General features: G+C 39.6%; 1 protein-coding gene across 3 annotated transcripts; it reads left to right on the top strand.

Annotated features, from left to right (window-relative positions):
• Positions 1–1,926: 1,926 nt before the first annotated feature.
• On the top strand, positions 1,927–26,389 carry net1 (neuroepithelial cell transforming 1). 3 transcript variants are annotated; one of them, XM_018092185.2, is made up of 11 exons: positions 1,927–2,163; positions 11,000–11,066; positions 12,688–12,747; positions 19,475–19,582; positions 20,579–20,746; positions 21,773–21,932; positions 22,207–22,283; positions 22,782–23,039; positions 23,338–23,508; positions 24,116–24,312; positions 24,548–26,389. In XM_018092185.2, the coding sequence occupies exons 1-11, from the start codon at positions 2,012–2,014 to the stop codon at positions 24,573–24,575; spliced, it is 1,446 nt and encodes a 481-aa protein (XP_017947674.1). In that variant the 5' UTR covers positions 1,927–2,011; the 3' UTR covers positions 24,576–26,389.

The following is a 26,389-nucleotide window of genomic DNA, read 5'->3' as shown; positions in this document are numbered from 1 at the left end:
TGTGTGTGTGTGTGTGTATATATCTATATATATATATATATATATATATATATATATCACAGCTTCATTGTAATTGGCTTGAAAAAGTAACTAAAATGTTCTTGCTATGGTTAGCCAATAAAGGCATCACCTTTATACCACTTTTGTTATTTTTTTTATTTCAAAAGGGTTGCCCTCCACAAACTCACTAATGCTCTTGTGTCTGAATGGAAGCAAATAAAACCAACAATGTATAGCATTTAGTAAAAAGTCTTCCCAGGTTAGAGGCCGTTATAGCACAAAGGAGGGGACCAACTTTCAGAATGAGATGTTGCACTGAGGTGTCCAGATGATTCTAGACATTTATAGTCTTGTGACTACTGTGGAAACTAAAAAGTAGTATCCTACTGTAACGATCCAACTAATATTACAAATATCTTTTAAGGGCAGTGAGAGATTAGTTGCCCCGCGACAACTCTCCCCGCAATGCCATCCCCCCGAAGTGTAAATTGCCGGTAGGATGACATGCACGTCGCTTTAATGTCCCGAAGTTTCCTCTCAAGACAACTTCGGGGCGACTTCGGGACATTGCAGCAACACGTATGCCATCCCACCGGTGATTTACATTCTAGCCGGTGGGATGGCATTGCGGGGAAATTAGTTACCCACAACAACGAAGGTTTGTTGCGGGTGACTAATCTCCCCGCGTGCCACTGCCCTTAGAGCTAATAAAGTGCTGGGTAGAGGGTAGAGATTTGGGGAAGAATAAACCTTTCACAATATGTAAAGACAAACTGGGAAAAGCTGTAAAGAATGGAATTTAGTGCAATGTACACCTATTAGCATGGCAATTCTCTTTTTGTTACCACATGTTCAGCTAATGTAAAATGTTGCACTGAATGTGCCATGGCAGGATTGACTTCAGGTTTGGATATTTGTTCAGAAATTGCATATGATGACTAGTAGTGTCTGAACTAGGGATGCACCGAATCCATGCCTCTGGCCGAACTGAATCCAAATCCTTAGAATCATGTGACTTTTTGTCACATAAACATGGAAGTTGAACATTTTTTGCCGGGTGTGCAGTTCTCTCTGACCCTTGCTTGTCCTGATTTGCAGATGTGAATTAGGATTTGGGTTCGGTATTCAGCCAAATCTTTTACAAAGTATTTGAGGTTTGCTGGAATATTGGCCCAAAATAGTGGATTTGGTGCATTCCTAGTCTGAACCTTTAAAATATTCTAACATTTTGTATTATGTGTGGTTTTTGAATTATTTAGCTTTTTGTTCAATGGCTTTCCAGGGACCAAATTACTCTAGCAACCAAGCAGTGGTAGAGATTTAAATATGAATATGGAGAGGCCTGAATAGCAACAAATGTCATAAAATATAGCTATAAAATTGCAGCCTCAAAAAGCATCAGGGGTCAGTTAAAAGCTGGAAAGATTCTGAAGAAAGCAAATAATATATAATTAAAGACCAATTAATGAATAATGTAGTGGTCCACAAACCCATGTGCATGCAGGGCAGGGAGGTAGTTCACAGTGGTGAGAGAACAGGGCCACCATATATTATAATTGCCTAAAAGATTAGAGGTTTTTACTATGTCTCCTTTGAAAAACCACAATAAAAAATGAAGACCAACTGCATATTGTCTCATCATACTAAATGTTCACTTTAAGGTGAACAACTGCTTAAAATCTCACGTTTTGAGCCTAGGTGGAAAAAAAACAAGTTGCGAGCATTTACATTCGGACCGCTGCCATTAAAGCACTATATAGAGAGAGAAAGAATAAAAAAATAAAGGATAACAGCCTACATATTTCTGTTTCTACATTCCAATGTCACGTTACAGAACCTGTTCTTGCACTCTGTAAGGAAGAGGGACTATTGTCCTGCCCTGGTCTCTTAGCAACAAGCAGCTCGTTACGTGATTGGCTGGTGCGTGGCTTCCGTTCTTTTCAAACTGGCGGCGCGGCTGTTGGCTCTGTGAGGAACGTTATTGTCTCTGCCGTTTAATATCTGAATCATTATGGAGGGGGAGGAGGTAATGGCGCCCCCGGCGGCTCTCACTCCGCCTTCCGAAAACGTGAAGGACAAGAAGAGGAAAGGGGTTAAAAGGAAGTCGTCCGTCAGTAGTTTGGCCGGGGGGCAGTCCACTCCGGAGGGAGGCAGTTCGAGAAGGTACGCTTTAACAGGTCCTACTGCATTTGTAGGCCATGGGGCCTATAGTGCGTTGTATAGATCTGCAATTGACGAGCAAATTCTTACAGCAGCGAAAGTGCGTTCTCGCCTTGGCAACCATGTAACCGCATGTATATGCGCAATAGGCCTCTAGCAACCACTGGGAAGTGCGGAGCTTGAGTCTCCGTTATTGTGCAGAGTAGGAAAGGGGAGGGGAGACCTGTTTCGTTGTGACTAATGAGCTCGCCTGCACATTCATTGCTGATACTTCCTGGCACGATTTCAGCCTTAGTACTGTGTAACTGGCGGCCCGCCTGCTGTTGTAATGGGGCTTCTAGTGGACTCTATGGGGTGTAGTTCTACAGCTCAATGGCAACAGGTTGCTGCACCCCAATGAAGGGGGAATGGTTAGCCCCACACAGGCTATACATAGGTTTCTGAACGATAATGGGGGAGTGTGGTTTGTAATTTTGCAAAACTATAAACAAACTTAATTTAAGTAAGTTTAAACATGTAAATGATGGCCAGCCAACCAGAGAAGTAAAGGATCCAGTCATCCAGACACACTCCTCCTATGGTCATGTCTAAAAAAACCCTATATTTATTTAGGTTTAGACACTAATGCAGAATTACCATTTTAATACAGGGACTGGGCATGCCAAGGCAGCATTAAACAACTATTCATTTGAATTAGTGTATGGCATTCTCCAACCTCACTGCCCTCACCCTGAAAAACCACTTACACTGCTTCAAATGAATGTTCTGTTCCTCTAATCTAAAGGGGTGGCCTGGTGCACTGATCATTTTTATGGGTAAAAGAACACCCCCCATCTGCCTATAATCCCCTCTAATGTACTTGTAAGAGTAATATTTTCCCTTTGCAAGTGCATTTTTTTCCCCAGAGATTACCCCAACCTTGACAGTCTAACCTCATAGTTTAAATCTTTCATCCCCTTTACCAGTTTATTTTAACATGTCTCTGCAGGTCATTAAAATCCTTAAAGGAGGACTAAACCCTAAAAATGAATATGGCTATAAATGGCATATTGTAATTTACTAAACTGGTTGCACTAGCCAAAAGTTTCAGCATCTCTATAGTTGTCACAGGAGCTCCCCATCTTGGATGCTGTTACATTTATATTCTATATATACAGTATATTGTGAGTGGGTCCCTAAGCTCAGTAACTGATAGCAGCACAGAGCATGTTCAGTGAATTGGCAGAAAAGAAGATGGGGAACTACTGGGGCATCTTTGGAAGCACAGATCTTCCCTGCTAAAGGGCTGTGGATGCCTGGGGCTGTTACAGAGGCCCCCAAAACACAATGTACAACATTTGTAGCCTATTTGTTTAGTTAGGCTTTAATTCTCTTAAGGACTGGAGCCCCAAACTACACTGCATACTCAAGTTGAGGCCTTAAGGTCCCCATACACGGGCCGACTATAGCTGCCGATATCGGTCCCATGGACCGATTCGGCAGCTAATCGGCCCGTGTATGGGGAGAGCAGAGCGGCCTGGCCGACCGATATCTGGCCTGAAATTGGCCAGATCTCGATCGGCCAGGTTAGAAAATCCGGTCGGATCGGGGACCGCATCGGCTCGTTGATGCGGTCCCCGATCCGACTGCCCCATTGCCGCCCACATAATCTGATCGTTTGGCCCCAGGGCCAAACAATCGGATTATTTTTTTTTTTTTACCTAAATGCTCCCCGATATCGCCCACCCGTAGGTGGGGATATCGGGGGAAGATCCGCTCGCTTGGCGACATCGCCAAACGAGCGGATCTGCTCGTGTATGGCCACCTTTACCGGGGAACTATAAAGAGGCAAAATTATGTTTTCGTCCCTTGAGTTAATGTCCTTTGTTATGCAAGACCGCACTTTATTTGCTTTAGTAGCCACTGAATGACACTGCCTGGAATTAGACATCTTGTTATCTAAAAAAATCCCCAGATCCTTCACAGTTAAGGATCCCCCCAACACACTACCATTTAGTGTATAATTTACATTTGTATTATTTCTACCAAAGTGCATAACTTTGCACCTTTTAACATTGAGCTGCCTTTTCCATTTTGCTGCCCAGTTTTCCAATTTTGTCAAATCGCTTTGCACAATGGCAGCATCCTGTATCCAACTTTGCACAATTTAGTATCTGCAAAAATAGAAATGGTACTTTTAATTTTCACCTCCAGGTCATTAATAAACAAGTTAAAAAGCAAAGGACCAAGAACTGACCCCTGCGGTACACTCCTAACAACACTGGCCCAATTAGAAAATGTTATGCCCTGGGACCAAACAATGGAATTAGAATGGCGGGCATAGGTGCTGTTGGACCGGGGATTGCATCAATGAGCTAATGCCATCTCCAATCAAACGGAAACTCAAACCTCCCCGATTGACATCTGCCCAATTTTAGGCCAGATATCAGTTGGGGGTGCCCATACATGTGCAGATAAGCTGCTGAATCAGTCTGAAGGACCTGAATAGGCAGCTGAAATCTGCCTGTGTATGGCCACCTTAAGAGACATTTATAAGTAAATGATCATCATTGTGTATTTATGTAGCCATGACAAGCAGCTGCTGCTCTGTGTACATTATATTTTAATTACTTAAATCACTTTCACTTTTTTGGTATTACTGTGTCTTTAATGGGGACTGTTAGGGCAGTGACACACCGCCGTGCGACAGATCTCCCCACAGTGCCATCCCACTGGCTAGAATGTAAATCGCCGGTGGGATGGCATACACGGCGCTGCAATTTTGCCGAAGTTACCCAAAGTTTCCTCTCAAGGCAACTTTGGCAAATTGTGGTGCTGTGTATGCCATCCCACCACCATTACATTCTAGCTGGTGGGATGGCGTTGTGGGGAGTTTAGTTGCCCCCACGACAATGAAGATTTGTCGCATGGCGACTAATCTCCCCGTGTGTCACTGCCCTTATACACAGTAAAGAATGGGAGAATTAAAATGCTGGAAATGAGATCTAATAGCTGATAATGGACACTGAGCACAGAAGATCTCTCTGCAGCTCTGATATGACAGTTTGAGAAGGTAAAACAACTTAAACCATTTTTTGCCTGATTGTTGAGGATCACTGACCCACACAACCAAAAAAACTACTGCTCTGTGAACAATTTCATTGTTTGTTTGTTTTTTGTTTTTTTTAAACTTGGCTTTCTAAACTAGTTCTTTCATTTCTCACTATTCAAACCACTGCATGCTTGATTGGATAAGGACCATAGTATCCAGATAGCAACTTCACCAGATGTGCATAATAAGCGAGTGCTCTAGTAACCCCTTAGACTTTTAGATCTTATCCACCTCTACTTCCTCCCTATCCAGTCTGCTCCATGTGCCCTCTGGAAAGCCCATTATATCTAATAACCATAAGTATGATCTTCTAGATCTAGAGACAGATGTATGACAGCCTTCCCTGCATCACTTTCTGTTGGGGGGTCGTTACATTTCCAAGACCAGCAGACGTAACAGGGAAAGGTATAGTTATCCATCTCTTGCCCTGCATCACTAACCAACTACTTCTAGTATTCTCTTCTTTGTATATTCTCTACTTGATATGTGTAGCGGTTATTTACAAAAAACTACTGGAGAAACCACATTTACCTGTCACCAATTTAACATGGAAATTTCTATCATTTTTGTTAACTTGATAAATCAGCCACCCCACTTTCCTAAACTCCTCTCCCATTTGTTGCTTTTTTGGTCTTTCTCAGCTGACCACCAACACATTGTGATGAACAGGCTGTTAATCTTGTTCTTTCTCTTTCTCCTGTGATATATCAGCCAACTCCTATATCCCCTACCACTGTATGACCATAATTTTCTCATTTTCACTCTTATCTTGCTTATACAACAAACTTGAACATTATCAAGTGCCCAGGCTCACGCTGGGCTGGGGGTGGCGCAATCCTTCCATAGGCTGGAGTACTGTTTCCATTTGTAATTAGCCTATGAAAGGATTGCGCCAGCCCAGCCTGACTGAAACAACTATGGAAGAGCCTTTAGCCATGTTGGAGTTTCAGGCTTGGTAAGTATCACACTGGGCTCGGGGCAGCTTTGGGGGACTTTTGGCCCCAACAAAATTTGCATGTCGAAACTCATTACTAATACTGACATGCTTCGGTTTATAGTACTTCCGACTCCAGGTACCCAAAATTGCTTCCGATTTGGTCCATGCACTGACAGGAAAATCAACATACCTCACTGATATCTAGCGGAATATTGGTCAGATATGGGCTGGCTTCATACATGGGTCGATAAGTTGCCCACATATGGCCACCTAAAGCTTAGGAAATTATCAAGCAGAAAGTAAGTTTCATTTGTTATAGAAGCTGAAGCTTCTGATTAAATTCTCATGCTGAGTGCACTGGTTACTTAGCTGCTGTGTAGTGGGAATCTGAATGATCTAGTCTTGTATCATGATGTCCACATTGTGTGTGTGTGTGTGTGTGTGTGTATACACACAATATTACAAGCCAGTCCCTGAGTTCAGGTAACTGACAGCAGCAGCCCAGAGCACATCCAGTGAGCTACCTGGGTATATACGGGTCTGTTATCTCCTTCTTGTCTCTCTGGCTCTAAATCATTAATGTAACCATACCTTGTACTTATTAATGTAATGACCCGTTCTATTAATTTATTGTTGCTTATATAAGGGCTAAACTCCACGAGCGTTTTTCATCGGATTTTGTGGGGCAAAACAGCAGGAGATTTTGTTGGATCCTACAAAATTGGATCTCCATAGGCTTTAATTTAATGTCGGATCAGATATTCAGATGTAATGTTTTGTTCCTGACACGTGACACAGCATTTCAATGTGAAAAAGTCATTCCAACTAGTTGTGGCAATATTGCATCAGATGCAGCATGCAATGGTAGCATGGAAAAAATTACATGTAGTTTATGCATCTGATTTTTGTATCAGTCCCATTATAGTTCAACACGCACAACTACATGCGATTTGTCACATGCATTTTGTCAATCTGGTGCCATCTGCAACAAACGCTTGTGGAGTTTAGCCCTGAATAAAAGTATACATGTACAGGTATGGGACCTGTTATCCAGAATGCTCGGGACCTGGGGTTTTCCGGATAAGGGGGCTTTCTGTAATTGGATCTCCATACCTTGAGTCCACTAAAAAATCATTTAAACATTAAATAAAACCAATAGACTTGTTTTGCCTCCAATAAGGATTCATTATAACTTAGCTGGGATCAAATACAAGGTACTGTTTTATTATTACAGAGAAAAAGGGAATAATTTTTAAAAATGTGAATATTTGCTTATAATGGAGTCTATGGGAGATGGCCTTTCAGTAATTCAGAGCTTTCTGGATAACGGGTTTCCGGATAAAGGGTCCTATACCTGTTCTCTCAAACTACAACCTTTTTGTAGAAATCACAATCATGTAGTTGACTTATATGACCACTTGATGGCACAGTAAGGTAATAGAAAAAATGATTTACCATTCAATTCTGCAGCAGTTAATTATTCCTAGTTGTCATTTCTCAGTAAATCAGCAAGGCTCAATTTCCTTTTTGACCTTTAGATTTTTTGGAAGTTGTAATATACCTTTTACATTAAAGGAGAAGGAAAGGCTAAGTCACTTGGGGGTGCCAAAATGTTAGGCACCCCCAAGTGACTTTAATCACATACCTTGTACCCCAGGCTGGTGCCCCTGTTTCGCGCATGCGCAGTAGAGTGAAAAGCTGAACTTTAACAAGAAAGTCGGCTTTTCACTCTACTGCGCATGCACCGACCCAGGGATTTCGCCGGCAGAAGAAGGAGGAAGCGCTTGCTACAGGTACCCCCGGCTGGTGCTTTCTCCTAACAGGGGCACTAGCCTGGGGTACAAGGTAAGCGATTTAAAGGACAAGGAAAGTCTAAATCTATTAAGCACACTATTAAATAGTACTACTATAGCGTTTTTACACAGCAATATTTCTGGCTTTCCTAATGAAACATTTACAGAGATACACATACTACAAACTACATACTTGTTTCAGTGAACGGCACCGCCATTTTTAACAAGGGAGGCCCCCTCCCCCCTACGTCCTTCTGTGTCTCCCCCCCAGCAGCTGCGTCCTTATGTGTATCCACCGCCGCTCGCATCTTGCAGGCTTGTGGTGTCCCCTTGTCAGCACCCTAACATTTTGGCACCCCCAAGTGACTTAACTTTTACTTTAAAGGAGAAGAAAAGGCTATTTTCAGAAGTGCAAAAGTATGGCTTTGTATTTTGTTTCCCAATAAACTGTCTTCCCCCTTTTTATTTTATATATTTTTTTCACACTTTAAATATTTTAAGGGGAACTTAAGTGGTAATGGAAACATGTAATATGCATTTTGTCTCTTGAAAATAAGGAAATTTGTAAATAAAAACAGTGGGGGGGGGGGGGGAAAAAAGTTAAGCTGGCCGTACACAATAAGATCCAATCGTTTGGCGAGATTGCCAAATGAGCGTATATTTGCCCGATTTGGCCACCTACATGCTGGGCCAAATCAGGTGGATCCAAATTATTTTTTTCATGCACAGTTAGTGAAGGCTATTGCCATTTTAAGATGATAAATAGTATATCTTTAATAAGTTTTTCATTTTCGGAGCATTGCAGATGTTTTTTTGAATGCCGTATATTGAAATTTTCTTCTATTTAGTGTATTAGTGTAGCCCTTATATTTAAGGCAACAGAATGGTGACTTGTGGACTACTTTCCCCACTCCCTCTACAGTTTACAGTTGTCATGTGTTTGATTTTGGAAGCAGCTGTCTGGTCTCAGACATGTCGCCATTTCCAAAGTACTTAATCAGTTTTGTCTGGTGCCCTATTCAGCAAGATTATCTAAAACATTTTTATTAGAAAACAAAGCAATGCTATACAACAAATCATGTACGCAGGTGCTTTCCTGCTTGTAGGGCAGAAGTTTTCAAATGTGTTTGGCTCAAGCCCACCTATGATAATTGAGACAGACACCCTGCCAGTGATGTAGGTGGTTCATAAAAAAAAAAAAATAGGAAGTTGGTATGCTGTGCATGCCGCACCCACTTTTTAAATGTATACAGTTTCATAACTCTTCTCTAATGTGCAGCATTTCATGGCACACTGACCCCCAGCAATCTGTTGATGACCCCAGCATTACATAATAGTGTACTGTGAACCTAGTAATAAGATGTGATGGCCCGGCCCCAGCATGTCTTTTCACATTGGCAGAAAAAAGATATTAATCTGTACACCAGAGAAGTATGCTGGCCTGCTGCTAACACGTACTATGACCTCCTCCTGAGCTTTCTGGGCTGACTTAAAATACTGAAAATGTTGAGGTCAAAGTTCAGTCTCTCCAGTGTTTCCTGTTCTCGTGTGGCTTATGCTTTTCTGTTCTGTGCATTCCCTCCTGGTGCTGTCTCTTGGAACATTGTAGCAGTATTCAGTTTTCCAGATCTGTTAATCTGTTGCATTGTCATAGGATTCAGAAACCATATACATACACCACTGCTGTAATTTGCAGTTTTGTTTCTAAATAGCTGTCATGACTAAAGTAAAAGTTTTAAATAATGCAAAAAGTGTTTTTGGGTTGACATCTTAAAGGACAATGAAAGGTTAATATAAATTAAAAGTAAGTCTAAAGGCTTTCTTTTTAAGTACTTACTGCATATCTAAATTCCCAGATCCCTGCTTGCTTCTCTGAGATATGGTGCTGGCAGCCTACAGCAGTGTGAAGACTACAGTGACATCACTGAAATCTCTCTGTCCTTCCTGTAGGCAGCCAGCGGCAGCCTTCCTATTCTCTGAGCATGTGTGTAACTTGATCCTGTCTGCTGTTCTGAGCTACACATGCCCACCAGCCAATCAGAAGCGGATCTGGCAGATGGGGAGGGGGGGAATGAAACACTTGTGCAGTATGAAGCAAGGAGGGAAAGGAAGGGAGAATACCTTTTTAGAGATGGCTGCCTGTTCTAGAAAATGTGAAGTAAATGTGACTGAGTAAATATTTGATTAGGTGAGCCCAAAGTGTGGCGTTTTTACTAAACAATAGGAGGACTATTGGGCAGTATGCTTTTTAAATTTTGACTTGCATTCTCCTTTAAAAGGGACAATATTCACCCAGGCCCAGATTTGTGGAGAGGCCACAAAGGCCCGGGCCTAGGGCGGCAGAAATTTAGGGGTGGCATGCCACCCCGCCACAACTAAATTTTTGAATTTTGCTCCCATACGGAGCAATGGGGACCTCTCCCCACTGCTCCGTATGGGAGTTTAAATGTATGCTATGCGCATGCGCGCTCTCTGCCGCGGCAGGGGGAGGCGACCAGCGGTGGTGGCCTAGGGGCGCCCGGAACACAAATCCGGCGCTGTATTCACCCCTTTTCAACATTAGCGGAATTAATAGCTCATGTGCTGAACATACTTTTTGCCTATTGTTTTAATTAAGAAATATCTTTGGTTTTTGCTATTTGTGGCACTGATCAAGAATATGAAGCCAGTTCACATTAGCACTTCCTGCATAAAGGCTGCTGTTTAGAGAAGGGAGGAGTTTGATTGCATAAAGGTTGATAGGGAGCGCTGACCAAATTGCCTTGCTTATAAAGAAAGGGGTGAGGGTGAGTTCAGTGAACATAGCCCAACTTTCATGATAAAGAAAAAAGAAAAGCAAAAAGAGGAAAACAGTGTTTTATCAATTAAAAATGTATGAAGAATGTAATGTCAAAGCAAGACCTATTTATTGTGCTCATTTTTAGCAAAGACATTTTTACATGTATACCATCCCTTTATTTTTTTTCCTAACTTACTTAAATATGATTGTCATTGAACTTTTCTATTTTCTTTGCCTAGGTACTCTCTTAGAAGAGGTAGTTCCTTTACTTTTCTGACCCCTGGGAGTCAATGGGATTTTACTTTGGTAAGCACCTTCAGAACAGACGTATGTTAGTCTGCTACTGATGTATGTTGCTGATCAAGATTTTGGAGCAGATTTATTAAGTCAATAGTTGTGAGCATTGGAGGTATGAGGTAGGTGTAACCACATATTAAAGGACATGTAAAGGCTACATTTGCCTACAATGTATATCAGTTGGGCACGCCTCCCCCACCCAAATGGCATCATTTGTACTGCATATATCCCCTCTGCTTGCCAGCACCATCACATTTTCCTAAACCAAATAGCTTTCACCTGGTGGCCATTTTACCTCTGATACATAATTGGACACATTTAAATCTGCAAACGGCATACACACACCCTTATTCAGCATACATTTCATCAAGAATACAGGCTCACACAGGCAGAACTGTCTTATAGTTCTGCTTTGTTTGAGCTGAGCTCAGCAGAAAAAAATTGAAGCAGACAACCAGAGCTGAGTTTCTATGGGAACCAGCAATGCCATCTATTCACTGGCTGCTAGACTGGGGGTGTGTGTTTAGTAATCTGAGCTTAGAACACCTGAGCATGCCCACAAGCCAACAGCCAAAGCAAATTCCTAAGGGTGGGGGCCGAGTGGGAGGAGGAGGAGAAGCAAATCTAAGTGATTAAGGGGATGTTGCAGCCTTACTATTAACGTCTGAACAACCAGTGTGGCAGGTATTGAAAGATTTCAAAGAGGCTGTTCACTGATTAAATTGTGTGTGGGGTTTACATGTCCTTTAAGAATATGTAAGATGAGATTTGAATTTGAGACTCTGAATACATGACTTTCACGATTTACAAAATGTAGCTTTTAGATTTGACACTGATAAAAAAGTTTTAATCTTGCCAGAAAGGTACCGTTACATACAGGCATATTTGAAAAGTCAATCCCTTTGGAGATACAATCTTTGGTCAGGGCTCCCCCATCCCACAATAACAATATTATGGTTATTGAAAAAACATGGGTGTATCAGCCATTCAGCCATAGTTCCAAGAATATCTAGAACAGCAAGTAAGTATTGCCCCAGATCTCACCCTAATGAATTTTCAAGATGGACTTTTAGGTCTGTCCAAGATAGCAAATAAGAATTCTTGCTATACAGTATGTCCCCAAAGACATCTGCTGTCTCCAGGGGATTGTACAGCTCCTAGTCAGAGTACCACAGCCCTAGAATAATACATCTGTGTTGAAAATTTGCTTGATTAAATAGTGTTTATATATAATAGATTAGTAGGCAGTGAAAGGGTCTGTTTTTTTTTTTTTTGTTTCTTTTACATCTTTAAATGTAAAAATGCAGAAGAATAATTGTTCCATATAAAACTAGCAATACCCATAACACATTTAATATTGTTTAAAACAAAGTTTGTACAATAATTGGTATGCATATAGTGGCTCGCCAATCCCTACTGATATCAATGTATTTATGGACAGTGTTTAGAAATTGGACAGTTTTTTAAATGTCTGATGCACCATGTCGGCCTGTTCATGGTTCACTGGCAGATGAGGAAGTGAAGCAGAGCTGCTTCTGCGAAATGATAAAACTTAAACAGCAAGCAGCTTACAACTCACTGTAGTGTTTAAGTGTATGTGCTTTAAGTTTTTTTTTTTTTTTTTCTGCAGAAAAGGAAACGGCGTGAAAAGGACGATGATGCCTTGAGTCTCTGTAGCTTTGATTTCAAGGTAATAAAGTTCACTTTGGAGAGATGCCTTCACCTTTCTTTGTTATTCTAAACTGCCTTTAAAGTGTGTGTGTGTGTGTGTGTGTCATTGCACTGATAGGCTACAATACCTCTTTAAAGGACAATGAAAGGTTAATATAAATTAAAAGTAAGTCTAAAGGCATTATTTTTAAGTACTTACTGCATATCTAAATTCCCAGATCCCTGCTTGCTTCTCTGAGATATGGTGCTGGCAGCCTACAGCCGTGTGAAGACTACAGTGACATCACTGAAATCTCTCTTCCCTTCCTGTAGGCTGCCAGCGGCAGCCTTCCTATTCTCTGAGCATGTGTGTAACTCGATCCTGTCTGCTGTTCTGAGCTACACATGCCCACCAGCCAATCAGAAGCGGATCTGGCGGAGGGGAGGGGGAGGGAATGAAACACATGTGCAGTACGAAACAAGGAGGGAAAGGAAGGGAGAATACCTTTTTAAAGATGGCTGCCTGTTCTAGAAAATGTGAAGTATGAATGTTTGTTTGTTTGTTTGTTTTTTTTAAAGTTAATGTGATTGGCCCATAGTGATTCTTTACAATTGGCTGTTTAAAGGGCATGTCAACCCCAAAAATAATTTTTTTGCATAATGAAAGAAAACCTAATTCTAAACAACTTTCCAATATGAAATAATTAAAAATTTGTAGCGCTTTAAAAGTTAATTGTAAATGTAATTGCTATTGAAAGCAGCATTTGCTGAACTCCTGGTTGTTACATTTTAAACAATGTTGCAAAGGTCTTGCTTCTCCAGCAAGGCAGGTCTGTCAGGCTGCTGCCTTGTGTTACATTGTTTCAACAGTCTGAGCCACCAGGGCAGAGAATAGAAAAGGGCTGGCAAACACTGCTTCTAATAGCAATTATAAATACAAATAACTCAAAAACCATTACAAACTTGTAATAAATGTATTATTACAATTACATATTGCAAAGCTGCGTAGAATTTTGGTTTCTTTTATTAGGCAAAAAATTATATTTTGAGTTGCCTTGTCCTTTAAGCTAATGAATTGTATAATGTGATTGGCTCACTTATGGAATCCTCCTATTGGCCACTATGACTTTAAATAGTGTGTGTATTCAAGATGGTAAAGTAGCCTTTGATTAAGTACCCCTAAGGTACGAAATGCATAAGGCTTCTACCTGATGTTTTATGGATTAAATAAACTATAAACTTTTATGAATATTACAAGCTGCTTCTCTTGACTTCCTGATGCATTGTGGATACCAGAAGTGCCTGCCTGCTGTTTTTTCCTGTGTAGTCTTTTCCAACAACTGAGACTTTCCATCCACCTCTTACCAGCTTAGTTGCCCTTCTCCAGACCCTCTCTAATGTGATAGTATCCCATGTGAGTACTGGAGACCAAAACAGCATGGCCTTACCAGCGCTCTGTAAAGGGGAAGAATAACCCCCTCCTCCTATGAATGAACCCCCACCCCCGAATGAACAGCTCTTGTCTCAATATGGCGAACCAGGATGTGCTGTCGTTTGGTCTCATCAAATGGTTTTGGAGTTTAGAGAACTCGCAGGCACACCCGTGGTTATGCTTTGGTGCTCAGTAATTAGTGGGATTGGTACTCACCTGGAATACAGGCTGCACAACTTTTCGGATGTGTATATGAAATGTCATTACAGTAATAGATAAATACAGAGTATAGCTGCATAAAAGATTCTACATAGCTAAGTGACGGAGACAAGAGGATGGAGGTCCCTGTCCCATAGAGCCTCCAATCTAAATAGGAGGATATTAAGTGATGCAAGTTACAGTGGGTGATGCTGTGATATAGGTGGCAGTTCTCGGTTTAGGTGCGAGTACTCCAAGAAGTATTGGGGCTATTTTGGAAGTGACTATGGGAAGATTATCTCTGGAGGAATTCAGGGATGTCATTCCAAATGTAAGGAGCAGGAAAAAGCAGTAGTGGTGGGAGGGTGCAACAAAGTGTTTGCTCTGAGAGGAGCTGAGGAGTTGGCAAGAAAAATATGGAGACGCAAGAAAAAAAGATGTAGTGGGGTGCAGAAGAATAAAGAGCTTTGAAGGTTATGAGAATTAGTTTGTAAGTTAAGAATAAGGACTTCAACAGGGGTGGGGCATGTTCTCTCTTGGATGAGAGGAGAGAGAGAGAACACCCTGTAGGAGGGAGAGTTAGGGAAGCCCATTATTAGCAAGTTACAATAGTCCAGTTGGGATAGGATGAAAGCATGCATTAGTGTCTTGGCTGTTGCAGTTGAAAGAAAGGGATGAATTTTGGCAATATGGTCAGAGAAGGAGAGAGGAGTCAAATATCATAATGCATTAAGTTGACAGGGTTAAAGGACATGTAAAGCCTACATTTGCCTACAATGTATATCAGTTGGGCACATCTCCCCCACCCAAATGGCATCATTTGTACTGCAGCTTTCATCAGGTGGCCATTTCTCCTCTGATACATAATCAGATACATTTAAATCTGCAAACAGCATACACACACAGTGTTTAGAAATCTGAGCTTAGAACAACTGAGCATGCCCACAAGCCAACAGCCAAAGCAAATTCCTGAGGGGGGGGGGGGGGGCTGAGTGGGTTTCAGAAATCTAAAGTGATTAAGGAGATGTTTGCAGCCTTACTATTAACCTCTGGACAACCAGTGTGGCAGGTATTGAAAGATCTCAAAGAGGCAGTTCTCTGATTAAATTTTTGTGTGTGGGGTTTACATGTCCTTTAATGAGCATGCCATCAATAGGGAGAGTATGGGGGGCAGTAGGCCTAGGCTAAATTGTAGTGTAGTGTCTTTACAGTTTGGCTGAAGCAGGTGGAAGGATCCTAAGCAGTACATCACTAAATCTTCTAACATTTTAAGCAGTCCAATAATTTCAGAAGCAGGCAAATATCAGGGTCCTCTTTCTTTGTAGCTCTCCTTGTTAAACATGTCTAAATCACTTAAACGAATCACTGTGCACCCTGTTTGACACAATAAATGGGATTAACCATTGGAAGAGCCCCCCATCTTTTCTGCTGGTTCATGGTACACGCGCATACAGGATATGAATGTCACAATATAAGGCTGACTAGTAATAAATACAAATAATTACTACATGGCAACTAGTGCAATTGACATCAGAATTTAATAATCCGCATCAGTTTATATGACAGACAAACTTCAATATTTACTTAATAATTTGCAAAGACTCCTAAGCTCAGCTTCTTAACAGCTGCTCAGAGCACACTGAGCATGTGAGTGAAACCCTTGCCAAGGTGGGGAGCCCCTATGCCAAATTCAAAGGCCTGGATTATTGCTGCTATTGAGATGCTGAAACTTTAGGCTAGTGCAGTAAGTATAGTATATAAAATATGGCATAGGATTTTGTTCTCCTTTTGAGATTAGCCATCGGCGCATACTATTGGAAAGTTTTATATAAAGCACCTTCATAAAAAAAATATACTGTTATAGAGACCTGGAGTGTTAATGTTAAATTGGTAGCATTCTGAGATCATTCAATGGCACAAAATCCTCTAAATACTTTTGCATTTTACATCTTATATTTTGTTTTTTTTCGGAGATATTAGGAAAGGTTTATCATTTGACTAATAAATGCATATTGCAGGGTTGTACTGATTGCTTTTCAGTTAAATTTCAATAAGTGCAGCCCTTCCAGCAGGATTTTCTTAGTGTCCCTGAATTTTGAAGTGATCTGGTAACTAATATTAGCAGTTTAATATTGGCTGCCAGGCTTTCAGCTCAACTGCTCTTTGAAGATCAGAGTGTCAGTGACCCTAACTGTCTGTGTGCTTCCTGTATTGAGTTAACCCTAGAGTTGCCAGCTATCATTTGAGCCAAAAGGATGGTAGGAGCAGTCTAAAAATCTTGAACCACTGAAAAAAGAAAATGTAAATTACAAGTATTCATAGAAGGACCTGGGGTTTTTGTTGGGTTTAAATCCCATTGAAAGCATCTTAACCCTCTGAATGCCAGTCCTGTTTGTTGTGTATTTGCACTGCTTTTTACTGTGAAACATGACACGGAACAGAACCGCTACTAAAATGCAAAATGTACAATGCTAGCAGGATAGTACTTTCAAGTCGGCTCTAAAGACAAAATTGTTTTCCAGGACATGAAGGGTTTAATGCAGGTTGTTTTATGTGATGTTTACCTTAATTTTAAACTCCTCTTGCATATATTTTTTAACTGGGTCACTCTTTACATGCTGTCGAAGAGTGTTGCTAATAAATATGCATCTTATTGGCTGGGCAGTAATGCAGGCATTTTGTTTTGGTGACTTGTCTTTAAGGAGAGTTACATGGGCAAAAGTCCACTTTACCCCAAAAAGTGCAAATGGATGTGTGCCTCAAAATACCCAGATTGTTGAAAAGAACAAAGTAGCTCAGCATGTGGTGCTTGTGATGGGAAAGCATGCGCTGTATTCCAAGCTGTATGAGCCACGCTCACACACACACACACCGCCCTCCCCATTCCCCCTTTGTATGTGTATAGAGCTAACTTGGCAATATTGTATTCAGCCTTTATAGTTTGGCTTTTTTTTCTGTCTGGCTCTGTAAACCCTTAACATTCTGTTACTTGTATCTCCTCACTGTGAGCTGAATGGCATGCATAGCTGTTTTTCCATTTATAAAATTGTCTGGAGCCATAAAGTAAAGCAGCTGTAACTTGAGAGGCTGCCTGTAGGTGTGCCAGCTGTTCACAGCAAATGACATGGTATGTCACAAAACCACGCCTAGAAAGCAAATGGGCTGCTCCTCCCACCTTTAAGTGGCACTAAACCTTTGCTCTCTAGTCTTCACTTCAGTTGCTGCAAGGGAAGTATGCAGTATGGGAAGGAGCTGTGAGTGTTTCCTAGCACACCGGAGACTAGTTTATGAAAAAGCAGCAGCTCTAGCAAGGACTCAACCTCTAAAGTGGATTACTTGCACATCCTGTAACAGGAATATAATAAATTATGGTGGCTCATGATGAAATTGGAGGTCTTCTGCCTATTAAGAGGACTATTCAAGTTATAGCTGTTCAGAACCAAGTCTCCAAGGACTTAGAGGTATGTATTTCAGTGCTTATAATTTTATCCGTGTTCGTCGTAAAAAGATTTCGGGTTGAAAGGTAAATATAGTTAGCGCTAGTTAATTTCAGTTTCCATGCATTAGTTGCCTAGCCAAGAGAAGTTTGACTTTAAGTTGGTCTTTCAGTTTTGTATAAAGTCAGATTTTAATGTAAGTCTGCTCTGTGCTTACCAGTGCGCTTATTAGAAACCTTTTCTCTGCATACCTTCAGGTTTAATATTACACCCCCAGGGAAGAAATGGGGGCTTTCTGATAAGCACTTCAGGCTCTTTGTCTTCCAACTGCCGTCTATATTTCTTCAGAAAGCTGCATTCCATTGTATGGAATGTCATCCATCCTTCTGCCTTTTGAAGGATAAGTACTTTTGAAGTTTCTGAGAGAAGGAAATCTTCTAACAAATCTAAAATATAGTAAAAGAAAAATAGTATAATTTAACATGTGAGTGGACTGGACTTGTGGACTTGCCTAGAACAGTAAATGTACATAAATTCTACCTTTTCCCTTGAATTAAATTTTTTTGTCTCAATATTTGTCAAAATGTTGAATTTAGCATTGGTGAATATTTTGGAAACATTACATAGCTAACTGACTCCTTTAGGAATTTGTGTGATAATGCCAGCTCCTCCATAGTGAAATTTTAGCGATGTATCTGCTTTGTGGAAAGCACCCTGGCTTCTCTTTCAGTGTCCTTTAAGGAGAATGTTCGAATGTGATTGTTTTATAGGCTTCAGCTTCACTCTATTTGTTTCATTATTTTATCATCTCTGATGTAGAGATAAGGAATTCTAACAAACTATATTTGTGCCAAGGGATCCGTTTATAGGATTTATTCTAAATCAGTCTGAGAGGGAGAGGGTTATGTTTTAGTGCAAACATAACTAAAGTGAGCTGCTCCTCTGTTTGCGCAGACTGGAGGGATTTTCTCTAAGCTCATGTTTCACCTTGGGTTCTTGTTGTTGTGAAAATATTCTAAAGTACACAGATCACACTTGTTTAGGTTAATCTCTATACTTCATTGTTATGCCAGGAAATTAGCATTCCCTTGCCAGTTTGCATTTCATACCATTTTGCTCGGAAGGAGTTGCTTTTTGTGTTGGGAGTTCAACTCTGCCTCAACAGTTACTGTTATTAATTACGCATACTGACCTTGTGTATAGGCAGACCTGCTGTGTATTGCTAGGCAAGTTGTGATCCTGAAGATGTACTAGGATAATTCAGTCGTTTTGTTTCTCCTTATGTTGTCATGTAAAACAACTCCTGGTATCCTTCAGCTGCTGAGGGTGTTGGGAGCCGTTTGGGCAGGTGAAAGTTGATTCTTTTCAGTCTTTTTGTTATCCCTATAAGAGTTTGACCTGTTATACTGTCTTCTCCTGAGTATATTTTACCATTATGTAAATCATATCTTAAGATTTTAAAATAAGCTTTTTATCTTTGTTTATTAGGCGCTACAGTTTCTTTTGCTCAATGTGGGCCCTACATTTTTACTGTGTACTATAACATGAATTATTTTATCTAACAATATACAGCCAACATAACAAAGGTGGATGATTCATACACTTCTTTAATTTTGTTGTGTTCTAGTTAGCATTTCATAATTGCTGTTCTTTCTCCCACAGAATATTGCGCCTAATGTTGAGATATGTCTGTTTTGTAGGAGCCAAGCACTAAGAGAGTTCGGCCTCTATCGCGAGTCACATCATTGGCAAATCTAATCTCTCCTGTAAGAAATGGCGCAGTCAGACGTTTTGGCCAAACCATCCAGGTACTGCCAGTTTGTAGTATTATTCTTTATTTCAGACCAACAAATGAGCTTAAACTGATTCTCTCATGATTTTTATGATTTACTTTTTGTTTCTAAACTACACTGTTTTATTCGTGAACCAACTAATGTATTTTTTTAGTTGTAATACTGGTGTGTAGGCAGCCATCTCAGTGCATTGTGCCTGAGTCTGAGCTTTCAGAAGGAGCCAGTGTTACACATTAAAACTGCTTTCAGATAACCTATTGTTTCTCCTACTCCCATGTAACTGGAGTCCCAAGCTGAACTTGGAAATTTTTTTTACTATTGAGTGCTATTCTGACATCTACCACTTTACATGTGTCAGGTAGCTACTATCTTGCTACCTTCCCATTGTTCTGCTGATTGGCTGCTGTTTGGGGGGGGGGGGGGGGGTAGAAGGGGTGGGGTGATAATACTCTAACTTGCAGCACAGCAGTAAAGTGTGACTGAAGTTTATCAGAGTACAAAATCTCATAACTGTGGCACCCTGAAAGAACATGGCTAGCCCTATGTGGAATTTTAGAATTTAATATAAAAAAAAAAAATCTGTTTGCATTTTCCATGTAGGATTCTGCTAGAGCAGCACTATTAACTGATATGTTTTAGGGAAAAAACATGTTTTTTAATGACCGTATTCCTTTAAACTGTAAGGTCCCTATTACATTTATACATGCAGTTGAATTGACTCCTGAGGAAACTGACCTGAGTATAGGTTGTTTATTGAATGCACTGTGTACACTTTCTGTAATCTTTATAAGCAGTGTTCGTGCTACAGTTAATCTAAGCTCTGGCCTGCTTAGATTTGATCACTGAGGTTTCTGGGTTTTTTTGTTTCCTTAACTGATTTTGTGTTGCATATAAGTGTTTATGAGAAATACCCCTTCTACTAAAATGTTGACTTTACTTGTTTAAACCTGACCAGTGGGTTTCAAGAGAATTCAAGCACTGAACAGCTTCAAACATGTTTTTTCTTGCCAGTCATTTACAATGCGAGCCGAAAACAAGTCTCCAGGCGGTACACAGAAAGCTTGTAGCAAGGTGGCTGCACCTACCCCACCCAAAAGAAGGAACAGTGTTTTGTGGTCTGAAATGCTAGATATTAATATGAAGGAATCTCTGAGCACCAAAGAAATAAAACGGCAAGAGGCAAGTTAAACAATTAAGGATATTTTTTGCATGCTGTTATCAATGTAATTTGCGGTTACATTGTTATCCCTTCCTTTGTTGGAGACATCTTACCTTTATTATTGGTTAATCGGTGCAATACCTTATGATTACATTGAACCTAAATTGTTAGGATTGCTTAAATATGTGGGATTAGTCAAATAGGCTGAGGCTTTAAACATCCTAGCTTTTTGCAATGTAGGGAACACTGTTATTAGTGTGTATATACCCATCAGCTGCTTTTCTACAACTTCCTGCAGCCTTAAAAGTGAGAATGCTGGTGGTTGTAGCTCATCATCAGTTGTCAGGCCATATGTGAGAAATCAGATTAAAATACTTAAGATTGTTGGATAAAGTAATAAATGATTTTATGAAGGGAATGCGCTCTCCAAGAGGGAGAAGTATGATTCTGCAGGCCTAAAGCAATTGCTTCCTGCTGTGTCCTGAAAGTCACTGTAAAAATTAAAAGTAACTGCAAAATATATACATGATATGCTAGAATGAGGCCCACAGGACAGATTTTTTACAGCTTGCCATTTACTTGCTCTTGTGTTTTTGTTCAGTATTTTTGGCTAGTTAAGCTCTGTTATTGGTTATCCTGAACATGCAGGGTCTTACTCCAGGCTGTTAAACCTTTGAACTGACCAAGAGCAATCATAGCAGTACAACCTTTGAACAGCAATAAAGTTTTTCAACATGGATATTAAAGGGTAAACTACAGCTAAAATACAAGCTCCTTCTTTTCAAATGGTTAGAACATAAACAAATCTTTTCAAACCTTCACAGTAGTAGCTGTTTCTTAGGACAAGGCATTTTTTGTGGCTACTTCAACCTCCTTAACTAAACTAGCAGCCCATTTCCACATGCTAGGGCCAAACAGTCCTGTGTTTAAATCAACCTTTTATGAGGTTCTTTCAGATATACAGAGAAAATCCCATCCCACATATGCTGCATTTAAGTGGTGCTCCTTTGTCCTGTAGATTTGTAACCTGAATGTTTTCCTATCAGGCAATATTTGAAATGACCAAGGGAGAGCAAGACCTTATTGATGATCTAAAGTTGGCAAGGAAGGCCTATCATGACCCGATGCTAAAGCTTTCTATTATGTCTGAGGAAGAACTAACACAGATATTTGGAGATTTAGATTCCTACATTCCTCTTCATGAAGGTAAGTTAGCACCGTAAGGCACCGTAAAAAAGGAAAATTAAGGCAGCCTATACACAGATCTTAAATGTATGAATCTTGTACCCCCCACATGTCTGAGCTCTGACTTATACTAACCTAAGCTGGTTCTACAGCTATGTGTGTTCTGTTTTGTATTTAAATCTCTTTATTAACCTAACCCCCTTTAAATATGGAGAATTTTGTAATTTTAAAGTGACATAAGTTATATAGGTGACCAAAGCCTAATTTAATTTAAAATCTGTCTTCTATTTTTCAGAATTGCTTGCTAAACTTGGGGAAGCAACAAAGGCAGATGGGACAGTTGGTCAGATTGGTCCCATTCTCATTAATTGGGTAAGTAACCTACATTAGATGTCTTTTACTGTTAAACCATTTTTGCAGCACTGTAGTGGGAGTTAAATATAAAAATACATTACTAATAGTACTTAGTAATAGTACTTAGTTACTTATAGAGCCTTGGTGATTCTGTGTACTTACTATTGGTGAGTTTTGTGAACAGTAAGCATTCTATGTACTATTGCTGCAAGTAGCTGAGATACAAAACAAAGGAGTTGTCTTCTATCACTTCCTATTGTTAACTGAGAATCCCCATTTAGAACATACAATACAAGGCAATTACTGCAATGCCTGGGGCTTCAAGATAATAATCTGGCTACCGTTTTGGGACAATGAGGAAACCTACTTGATTGCTAGTCTTTACCAGGGGCGTACCATGCAAGAATAGTTTTCTAGAACAGGTTTACCTTGTACAAGTCCTTTTGTGCTACTGAATTCCTGTTCAGTAAAGAGTAATGCAAGAAGTGCCTTTAGTAATGTTTTCTTTATTTACAGTTACCTCGTCTGAATGCCTACAAAGAATACTGCAGCAACCAGCTAGCTGCTAAAGCTCTTCTTGACAAAAAGAAATTAGATCGGAGAGTCCAGGACTTTCTTCAACGCTGTCTTGAATCTCCATTCAGCCGGAAGCTTGATCTTTGGAGCTTTCTTGATATACCAAGAAGTCGCCTTGTCAAGTATCCTCTTCTTCTAAAAGAAATCCTCAGGCACACTCCAAAAGACCATCCCGACACCAAGGGTCTGCATGAAGCTGTAAGTACTGCAGTCCAACACAGACTAGTCCATATTTTGTTACTTGTTGGAGCAACTTCATTATGTTCCACTAAATATTGGAATATTTCTAAAATTCTGCTTTTGGAAAAGAACAGTGTCCAAGAGTGTGCCTTAATTTTCTGGCTGAGGATTTTTAGGGCTGAAAAAAATAAAATTATAAATGGATGGGTTGTTTAAAGGTTTTGGGGCCTTTTTCCTAGTGTTTCGGCTTTATTAAAATGTACCAGTCTCTACTGTTTTACATTGAATATTAATCCTAATATTGTGCTCTTTCCAGCTATGCTTAATTCAAGGAGTACTTACAGACATAAACTTGAAAAAAGGAGAATCTGAATGCCAGTATTATATTGATAAATTGGAGTACCTTGATGATAAGCAGAAGGATCTCCGGATTGAATCCAGTAAGGCACTGCTGTGTCATGGGGAGCTAAAGAATAAAAATGGACATGTAAGTAGTCTATCAGGCTATAGCAGTTGTCAAAATCACTAAAGGTACAACACAATGAAAATGTATATCTGTAGTGCACAGCATTTTTATAACCTCTCGGGGAGAACTGCAACTTTAAGGTGCATTATTATCTTTGGCAAGACCATCACTAGACCACTAATAGCAGATATAATTTTGCTAAATTGTTTAAGAACACAGATTAAGGTGTTTTTGCCGTATTTGCAGTGTTTGCTTCACTGACATTTTGTCCCTAAGTGGCTCATCAGTATCACATGAGAGCACTATGGCTATTACAAATCTGCATGAGTCTTTGCCCTTTATGTACTATTTTTTAAAATAGATTTTTCGGTCACTTTGTTTATCAATTGATACTTCTGTTGAAATCTACAGCTAAATTTTTCTGTGTCTAACACCTTTTGTAGTTGCTCAACAAAGTAGTAGACTTAACTACATAGAAACAAATGGCATGTTTTTATTGTGTGTGTTGCTAAAGGAATTGGAGAGAATATGTGGTAGTTAACGACAATTTATACTTGTCTCTAGATATGTACTAGAGAAGTTATTAGAACTTAAAAGGTTAATAGTTTCAATTTGTGTTCCATTGTAGAAGCTGTTCCTGTTCCTTTTCCAAGATGTCCTGGTTTTAACTCGTCCGGTTATCCGAAATGAGCACCAGCATTTTCAGGTTTACCGACAGCCAATTCCTGTGCAGGACCTGGTCTTGGAGGATCTTCAGGATGGGGATGTAAGGATGGGAGGCTCTTTCAGAGGTGCTTTCAGTAATTCTGACAAAGGTAAAGACATGTATGTGAAACACTACATTTTAACTCAAAGTTATTTTAGAGTACCATATACAAGCAACTGCAATATATAAATAGTAAATTGGATGGAAATATATACTTGGCAACGCTGCTTTTCTAAAAATTGGTATCTCGGACAGCAGCAACTTTTTTTTTTTTTTTTTTTTAATAATATGACTTATTGCATTATAGAAGTATTTTAATGTTTTCCTAATAGTGTTGTCATTTCTTTTTCTCAGCAAAAAATATCTTCAGAGTCCGTTTTAAAGATGCTGGCGCTGGTCAGAGTCACACACTCCAAGCCAATGATGTCTTTCACAAGCAGCAGTGGCTCAATTGCATTAAAACAGCTGTTTCTCCATACCAACAAGCATCTCCTACAGAACAGAAGGAACTGCCAGACCTTAATGAAGAATGTGAAGAAAATAATCCACCAGCCACAAATAGCAAAGATCACAGAAGGTCATCCACTATCTCTGGCATTATGGAAATGGACCTTGAGGAAAATGCTTTCAGTTCACTCTTGGATACAACAGAAAGCCCCAAAACAAGAGACAAAACACAGCAGAGAAAAGAGACTTTGGTCTAATTTGCAAGCTAACTTTGAACGGACTTGTTATTTATAAAAATGTATATTATGTGTCATGTGATGTGAGCATGCCTGGGTTATTTTTATAATCCTTCTGTATGTTATGTCCCCTCCCTTTCAGTGGCAGCTACTGGTATAAAGATAACACTGTTAAAGCTAGAGTCTGTCTATACTGTATTGAAGTTTACATTGTAGGGTTTATTTCAAGCAATACTGTTTATAATCTAAACATGCTGACATTTATGAAGAATATGGGCTCTTACCTGACTACAGTATGTTGTAGCTTTGGTGTTAACGCCAAGCATTCTCTACATGTTCATGAGTTCTCTACATGTTCATGAAAATACAACCATTACAAAATTTTAGTTGGTAAAGCATCATTATTTTGATTATTAAATGGATTTTGTATGGTACAGGGCTGCTGTAATTTTTTCCCAGCTACTGGTAAATTTATTACCACTATTCTCCTCATCTGCTTTCATTGTGATTTGTCTGCCCCACCTTCTTGCATGGTCATAGGGGTGTGTTTCCTCAAGCTGCAGCCTGTGTGCCAGCCCAGAGGTATCTGCCAGAATGTAGCTGAAGAGAATGGCCTGTATCTTTATTTGATGTTCCATAGCCCTATACTATGTGCCAACTAAAATCTGAGGCAAAATATCCTGGTTTTGCCCTTTTAAATTTATTGAAACAGACTCTATGCTTTTAAGCAGGTTTTCCACTTTACCTACTGGAAATGTTTGTTTACTGTACATTCCTACTTTATATTTGTGTATGCTTACAAGTATTTAATTTTTTTAAGTAGTATAGATTTTTTTAAGCCCATTTATTGTATTTTGAAGCTTTTGGAATATGGTCCTTTTTTTTTTTTTTTTTTACCAAAACAATGCATTTTACCAAATCCTGAACAGGTCGCTAAACTGGTATAGTAGGAACAGTATAAAAACAAAACAATATTTTTTTTGGATGGTATTTTGTAGGCAGTTTTTATTGTTAGAGAGGAGTGAAGGATATAAAGCCAGGTTGATACATGTTTGTAGTATAGAGAGTTTATTCTTAGCTTTATGGGCCATGGAAATGGCAAATGTGGTTGATAGAAGGATTTTAGTATGTCGTAGAAGGTCAGGCGGTATGTTGAAAATTAGAATTTCCTTTTTCAGAGAAGCTAGAAAGTTGAAAATGTGGTGGAACCAAACCGGAATGTTTCAAATACCAGTGCGCTTTTGTTTTTTTTTCCTTTGGAGACTAACCGTAGAAAACTATAGAAATAATAGTATGATTAAAAATAAAATGCTGATGTATAATTGCCTTTTTAAAATTTTCCAATCAGTGTTTTAATGAAATGTTCATACCATATAATGCTATCTTGGTATCTTGTATATGGTGACAAGTTGGGAAAATTCAGATATTTGTACATAATGAAATAAGGTTTTTCTTGTAAATGTATCTGTACAGCTAAAAGTCTTCAAATACAATAAAAAAAAAATACCAAGAA

The sequence above is a fragment of the Xenopus tropicalis genome, chromosome 3 (genome assembly GCF_000004195.4).
Source record: "Xenopus tropicalis strain Nigerian chromosome 3, UCB_Xtro_10.0, whole genome shotgun sequence".
Lineage (NCBI taxonomy): Eukaryota > Metazoa > Chordata > Amphibia > Anura > Pipidae > Xenopus > Xenopus tropicalis.
Note: the sequence above shows the minus strand (reverse complement) of the source record. Positions and strands in the feature narration are given on the sequence as shown.